Source organism: Aedes albopictus, chromosome 2 (assembly GCF_035046485.1).
Source record: "Aedes albopictus strain Foshan chromosome 2, AalbF5, whole genome shotgun sequence".
NCBI classification, from domain to species: Eukaryota; Metazoa; Arthropoda; class Insecta; order Diptera; family Culicidae; genus Aedes; species Aedes albopictus.
Genome location: NC_085137.1, coordinates 360,229,806 through 360,237,927, shown reverse-complemented (window position 1 = coordinate 360,237,927; position 8,122 = coordinate 360,229,806). Strand labels below are relative to the sequence as shown.

Below are 8,122 nucleotides of genomic sequence, written 5' to 3'. Positions count from 1 at the left end.
ACTTTACCAAGAACCTTCAATCAAAGATGGGTATTGTAGAAACTTTGGAGAACTTGAGAGACTCAGCAAAAATTATATTGTGGATACAAAGTGTACTGTCCCCACTCGCATATCAGTCCCATTTGACCTTTCATCACTTTTGAGTTAACGTAGGGAATCATCATCATTTTCAACGTACTTTCAAAACCCTTAATAAAAATTGCGGATTTTTATGTCAATGTGCGAAAAAAATGCCAAATCATGAGCGTCCTTCAATATGGGACCCGCATAACAGTCCCATCATGGATTTTTGTATCATGTAACACAAAACTGAACAATTTTTTAGTGATCCTAATATTTTTCACAGTTATGTATTCAGGTGCAAAGCAATTTGTGAAAGTTTCGAGGTGATCCAAATATTTTTCAAGTTATGACGATTTTTAAAAGTTTTGTATGGGAACGAGTCGTCAAACTTCAAACGCTGTTTTCTCAATTCCTACTTTTTGCAAATGGGACTGTTATGCGAGTGGGGGCAGTGTACATCAATGCAATTTTCTCTTCCTTGAGTTTCGAATACATACTGCCAATCTTAATCGTCGAAAGCTGGAATTAAGGTTGACATGTTAGATAAATAATATCTTTTGAGTTCATCAAAATGGTAAATCGATATATTCAAAACTAAATATGACTTCTGCAATACTTTAAATCTAACTTGTAAATTATTTTACAAGACCTTTGAGACTTGTAATCAAAAGTACAAGTCATAGCTAATATTTTATACTTGTAGTTTGTTTATGCAACATATACTTGTAAATTCTACTAATAATATTAGTCCAACCGACTTGTAGTATTGGACTTGTAACTTGTACTTGTAGTATTTTTATGCAACAGAAAATTATAAGTTACAAGCTACAAGACTAATATTATTAGTAAAATTTTCATTATGCTACAGGCCCCAGTCTGTCCAAGGTTTAAGATGTACTGAATAAAGCTGTGATAAAGAAAATGATCACAGCAGGCGATATAGCGCATTTGAATGTGATGCGAACTGTCAAGCAGACAATGTTAGCATCCCTGCTTGCGTAGCAACAACTCCAGGCGTCACCCAACCGCGTTCACTGCCACTTGCGAACCAACGTCAGCCTGGGTAAGTTGTGTGTGCTGCACGTGAGAGGTGATTCCTTCCTAGAGAAATCCTAAACTCCACATAAACCATCATTGCAAAGCAAGAAAATCAATGCATGTCAAAATTTAATTTTCACCCGTTTCTGGATGGTCGTCCCCCTCTGTGTGTGAACCAAAAATTGTTCAGCCTTGTGAACACTTTTCCCTAATCGCTCGTTCAAACCACGAAACATCACCCCACTGGGTTTCGTTTTGATTGTCAAATAACGGTTGGCAGCTCTGCCGTATGACAGCTGTCAAAAAAAATTGGCATCGGAAGGACGTGACGTCACTGATTTCTTTTCCTCACGTTTTCGTAGTGAACGACAGCAGCGAAACTTGAACCAAAATGGTAAATAATTGAATTTTTCAAAGTTTTGTGATAAATAGTTTGCCAAATGGTAGATTAAAGTTCGGAAAAAGCAGTGCTCCGATGAATGGTCGAAAAAAGTTCCGCGGAAAAGGCGAAAATCGGAAAAAAATCGCTACTTTATGTTTTGTTTGGGAAGCATCGATTTGAGAGGTGGTGGATCTGTCATTCCTCACCGGGACTCGAATTTTGCTTCCAGCGATTAGGTTATGTGGAAATATCGGAACATTGCCGGACCAAAACCGTCGAATCTACTACTGAATTGTATCGGGGATATTAATCGAAAATGTGTGCTGTTTTCCCTAGGGTCGCGTTCGTACAAAGACCGTCAAGAAGGCCTCTAAGGTCATTATTGAGAAGTACTACACCCGGCTGACGATGGATTTCCACACAAACAAGCGCATCGTCGAGGAAGTGGCCATCATTCCCACCAAGCCCCTGCGCAACAAGATCGCTGGGTAAGTTGAAAAATCCAGACCATGGTTGTATCTTGTCTTTTAATCGTCGTTTTTCGTTATTCCAGTTTCGTGACACATCTGATGAAGCGTCTGCGCCACTCGCAGGTCCGTGGTATCTCCATCAAGCTGCAGGAGGAGGAACGCGAGCGCAGAGATAACTACGTACCGGAGGTGTCTGCTCTGGAGCAGGACATCATTGAAGTGGATCCGGAGACCAAGGAGATGTTGAAGCAGCTGGACTTCAACAACATCGTCGTCCAGGTGACCAACCCGTCGGCGCAGGGCTACAGCCGTCGCAACTAAGTCAGCTGCAAGTCGAAGTCGTTGATCGGTCCTGGGTGTCCCGTTGGGATGTTGTTCTAGAATTTCCCACATCCGCGCGAGAGTGTGTATCATCGTATTTTAAGCGAAAGAATATGATCCTTTGGAAGTTAAGGAAAGATAAACGGTAAAAAGGATAAACACTGGATTGATTGCTCTGCAAACGTGATGACAATGTGTTCCATGGCGATTTCGACCCGAAGTAAGTATTTCCAGTTAAAATGAAATTAAAGTGGAGTCGATAAATGTTAAAACTCAGCTAAACATGCAGTTTATCAGTAACGTTTCATATGAATTTGATCTAGGGTGAGTGCACCAGTTATAAACAAACGTATTAATAGAGGTTCCCAATCTGGTTGGCTTTTTTGAAAAAAAAAAACAGGAATCGCCACCGCTGAATAAGAATATTCTTCTAGGTACGACTTCGTATACGGGTTTCGCTATTTCCGCGGATTCAGCAATTTTCGCGGATTTATCTACGGCATTTGTGCTAGATTTGGCTCGATGGCCAGTACCACCGGTTTTCGACACAGATTAGAACTAGGAAACTACCGATTAGGCGTTCTCTCAGAGATCTTGTTTAGGAATTAGTTAAGAAATCTAGCCAGACGCGCCAACTTGGTCAAATTATTGGGGGGGCAAAGCCTGGTTATTCTGATTTTTTGTATGGGAAAATTGAAAAATCGTCAAATATTGGGGGGGGGGGGGGGGGGGGGGGGGCAAAACCATGCTTGCCCCCCCCCTAAGTTGGCGCCTATGAATCTAGCCATAAATCGTTCTAAGAATTCTTGAATTCCTATCAATCTCTCTCTCTTCTTGGCGTAACATCCTCACTGGGACAAAGCCTGCTTCTCAGCTTAGTGTTCAATGAGCACTTCCACAGTTTTTAACTGAGAGCTTCCTCTGCCAATGACCATTTTGCATGCGTATATCGTGTGGCAGGCACGAAGATACTCTATGCCCAAGGAAGTCAAGGAAATTTCCTTTACGAAAGATCCTGGACCGACCGGGAATCGAACCCGTCATCCTCAGCATGGTCATGCTGAATACCCGTGCGTTTACCGCCTCGGCTATATGGGCCCAAAAAATTCCTATCTATATACTTTTTTTTATCAATTTACTTCCGGGATTCCTCCTTAAATTTATATCGTAATGCTTTCTTTAAATTCTTTTGCGTTTTTTCGCAAAATCTCTCTTCTTTCTTTCGTGAATTTATCCAAGGGTTTCCTGGAGGTTTGGTCGACTTTTTACCCTTCTTACACCCATAAGAAGGGTATAAATACCGCTTGGAAAACCGACTTTCGATCCGAGGCCCGCAGGGCCGAGTCACATATACCAATCAACTCAGCTCGACGAATTGAGCAAATGTCTGTATGTGCGTGTGTGTGTATGTGTGTGTGTGTGTGTGTGTGTGTGTGTGTGTGTGTGTGTGTGTGTGTGTGTGTGTGTGTATGTTACAAAAAAATGTCACTCACGGTTCTCAGCCGTCTGTTGACCGATTTGAGTTCTCTTGGAAGCAAATGAAAGCTACTACATCCTAGTAGAACACTATTGAATTTTATTTTGATTGGATGTTCGGTTACCGAGATATCTTTCAAAGAGTGCTAGGGAGTAGTATAACTTAATTATTTTAGATATTTTTGACAAAGTGTATCACCATAAATTTCTCAGCCGTCTATCAACCGATTTGGGTTCTTAAGGCCCCAAACGAAAGCTTCTACATCCTAGTAAAACGCTATTGAATTTTATTTCGATTGGACATTTTGTAACCGAGATATCTTTCGGGGAGTACTTTGGAGTAATACAACTTAACTTTTTAAGAGGTCTTTGAAAAATGCTTCATAATAAATAGACCAGCCGTGTGTCAATCGATTTGAGTTCTCTCATCAGCAAATGAAAGGTGCAGCATCCTAGTAGTATACTATTGAATTTCATTCCGTTTGGACATTTTGTTTCCGAGATATCTTTCGAGGAGTACTTAGGAATAAAAAAATACGCTATTGAGATATTTTTGATAAAATGTATCATAATAAATTTCTCAGCCGTCTGTTTCTCTGTGCCACAACCATGAGTCCCAAGTACTTTGGATCTAATTTATTCAACTGATGAATAATATTTGACAAAATGTATCTGGATGATTTTCTCACCAATGTATTAATAGATTGGCAGTTAACAAGAGATACAATATTCCAGAATATGTAAGCTATTGTTTGAACATTTCATACAATATTCTAGGACATTCTGGCTTGAATTTCTGGTAGTTGAGCCCATGGTCGATGATTCTATTATGGAAAGCAATCAACTTGATGCCAAATCTATAATATTTATAATATTTTCTAGAATGACCAAAAATCACAATCATACATACGAATAATACAAAAATTATTTTAATAAGTGTAAGAAGGGTTCTGTTCACCATAGGTGGATTAATTCAGGTTTTTTTTCTGGGTTTCTGCAGGAGTTGCAAAATTTCATCCAGAGTTCATTTGCAGGTATTTCCAGTGTTCCTTCCGGGAATTCTGAGAGATGTTCCTGGAATTTCAACCCAGGATTTATACAGGGAATTTTCATGGGGTCTCTACAGAAATACTTCCAAAGTTTTTCGGTGTATTCCTTCCGGTTATTTTTTGACGGGCTTGGTGGTCTAGTGGCTACCGCTTCTGATTCATATGCAGAAGGTCATGGGTTCAATCCCTGGCCCGTCCTTTTCATCCTACCAGGCTTGTCCGCACTGAGCGCATGAAAATTCTGCTCTTTGGATTTACACCATCAAGCACATCATAAATTATAAATCTTTTCATCTTATCAGATAGAAGGATGTTGAAATATTGTAAATGTCATTTCGAACTGTCAAAAAACCGCACCGCAGAGCCACACGGAGCGCGCAAAGAGATTTTCACCCGGGTGAAAACACTCTAGTGAATTTCACTTTGAACGGCCCGTGCGGCGCTGCGGTGCAGTTTTTTGACAGTTCGAAATGACATTTACAATATTTCAACATCCTTCTATCTGATAAGATAAAAAGATTTCTAATTTTTTATGTGCTTGATGGTGTAAATCCAAAGAGCAGAATTTTCATGCGCTCAGTGCGGACAAGCCTGCATCCTACTTTGTATCTTTCTATCCACTTTCTCTCGCTCTCTCTTCTCTACATATACAACTCATGTATATTCATATGTTCATAGCCATCGCTAGAACCAGAAACGAATTGAAAAAAAAAGTCGTTTCCCTCCTTCCAACTTCCACTTACAGCACAGTGTATATATAACGCCTATAAGTTATGCAACCAAAGCGTGCTGTGCCGCTTGACCTTATTCACCACACAATCTATCACGAACACTATAAAATAACCCCTATCCATGGATCGCATCACCGACCCAACGGTGACTTCCAGATCTCACATCCTTTCCGTCTAACAAATACCCCAGTCCGTGCGGGTTGTGGGGACGCAGAGTGCTCTCGGTCTCTAGTAGCAACAACCAGTACACTCTAACATTCCTCTCCCTTCCCAGCTGACTATAAGGACTTGGCCGGCGCCGTTATTGATCAAATATGCATGAGCTGCTAAAATTGCACTTTGAGAATAAGTGGAATGTCCCAGCCCCTTATTCAGTTGGATTTCAGTGCAATTGGTACCAGTTCAGATCAATAACGGAGGAGCAACCATTGACATGTATAGTCAGAATTGATCGTTTTTTTTTGATCGTATTCCTTCCGGTTATCTTTTCGAAATTTATCTAAATTTCCAACAAGAATTTCTAGGATGGTTTTCAACAGTTGCGCCCTGGGATTACTGTAGGATCTCAGTATGCTGGAACAATCTAGGTAGCCATGTACAAGTAATGCTATTTAATGTTGACAGATAATAAAATTAGTATGAGAAATTAACCGATTGCAGCGCCACGGTATTGCCACTTGTGTTGCCGATTTCTAATGGCCGTTAAATTCCTTACACAGTTTTGGAACTGGACTTGGATGTCTGTTCTTTGTGCTGTATCTGCAAACTGCAAAAGAATACCCGCAGAAACCCCAAAAAAACATGGGAGAAAGTTCCAAACCCAAAATACCCTGAAAAACTTTGAGACAATTCTGAGCACAATTCCGAAAAGAATCCTCTGAAAGAAATCCCAGGCAGGAGGGAAAATCCGAAAAAAAACTCAGGCAAAATTTAAAGAAAATTCCCGTGAGAACCTCAAACAATATCCCGGGAGAAACTCCTGTAGAAATGCCGGCAGAAACTATAGGAGAAAGCTAACGGAAATTCCCTAAACAAATTACAGGGGGAACTGCGGAATATCGGGGATAAACTCATGCAAAAAATCGCGAAAAACTCTTGTAGTAAACTCTGTGGACTTTACTTCTAAGTACAAAGGTAGCATCGTGGGTAGCATCCAATTATTACGTTAGCATTAGCATTAGCATTAGCATTAAGCGAGTCGCACAAATTCGTAGGTGGTACAGTCCTAGACCGCTGTTATAAGGGTTGCCTCCTTCCCGTCTGAACCAAAGCACAAAGATTTGGGACTAATCTCTGACTCTTAGACAAGACTGACGCAATCCTCCAATGGTCGAGCACTGTCCTGGCCACGTCCTTGCGACTGCTGAGGAATGGGAAAGGATGGTTAGTTTTGGACACCTATGAAAAATGTAGACAACTCTACGATCTCTCAGGCCTAGGTGTCACGGGAATTTGGGTGTTGTTAGTGGAAGGGAAAACTCCAAAGGATACGCTTGGTTAACGTTCAGGCACACCATTGTTAGACTGCTTCGAATCAGTTATCAGGGTAGCATCCAATTATTACGTAACGCTAAAATAGGTATGTTTTACCCTCGGCCGTAACGCTGTTTTGTATGATAATCCTAAAATTTCGTAACGTGGATCGTAACACTCGGCCGCACTTCCCCTGGAGGAAGATAAAAGAGCGATGAAACGCCAAAGCCGCGATAGAGCGAGCGAAAACACGAGGAGCCGAAGCAGTCAGTCAAAGCCCGTCAGTGCAGTTCGGCTCTCGAGAAGAAAATGAAACGCTCATGTAGACGGGACAAAAGAGCGTGGGAGGGCTTCCTAGCCGGCAAAGGCGAGAAAGCTGCTAACACCGGCGACATTCGTCTCATCTACGATGTTTCACCTCATCTTAGTGGGACTAAGATGAATGCTACGATGCCCGTGAAAGACACATCTGAACAGTTATTGACCGACCCGGCTGGCCAGTTGAAACGCTGGTTCGACCACTTTGTTGAAATTGCAAGAAATAAAATATCTTGAAATCATAATACCCACGCTGTTTGCACCATTTCAATGCGGAAATGGAGAATAGGGCACGTTCTTTGTAGTACTAGATTTGTACTAATGAGCTGAATTTTCTTATGGTTAGAAGTTCAATTCTCCGTTTCTGCAATAAAATGTTACAAAAAAGCGTGGATTCCTTGGCTAATATGATGCTGTTTGAGCGAAACTTTGGGTAACTGTGTTTTTCAAGTTGCAAGAATTAAATAATACATCAACACAGTTACCCAAAGTTTCGCTTAAACAGCATCAAATTAACCAAGGAATCATTATACCCATGCTTTATGTACCGTTTCATCAAAGTCCAAATTAAGTCGTAGCACTCGGGCTCAGACTGGGTACCAACTCTAGTACTGCATTTGGTCCCCGGTCAAGGAGAATACATTTTACTAAGGTGGCGCAGATAAACATTGCAAACCACTGGTTGTCTCTTCCATTCTTCTGGTGTTCTTATGGAACTGAAATAGTGACGTCACTATTTTAGTTGCATAAGAACACCAGAAGAGTGGAAGAGACAACCAGTGGTTTGCAATGTTTATCTGC

At 41.0% G+C, this 8,122-nt stretch overlaps 1 protein-coding gene across 1 annotated transcript; it reads left to right on the top strand.

Annotated features, from left to right (window-relative positions):
• The first annotated feature begins 1,344 nt into the window (after positions 1-1,344).
• Positions 1,345-2,433, top strand: LOC109416926 (small ribosomal subunit protein eS17). Its single transcript, XM_019691041.3, has 3 exons — positions 1,345-1,495; positions 1,820-1,971; positions 2,037-2,433. Exons 1-3 carry the CDS (start codon positions 1,493-1,495, stop codon positions 2,272-2,274), a joined length of 393 nt encoding a protein of 130 aa, XP_019546586.1. The 5' UTR covers positions 1,345-1,492; the 3' UTR covers positions 2,275-2,433.
• Positions 2,434-8,122: the final 5,689 nt, after the last annotated feature.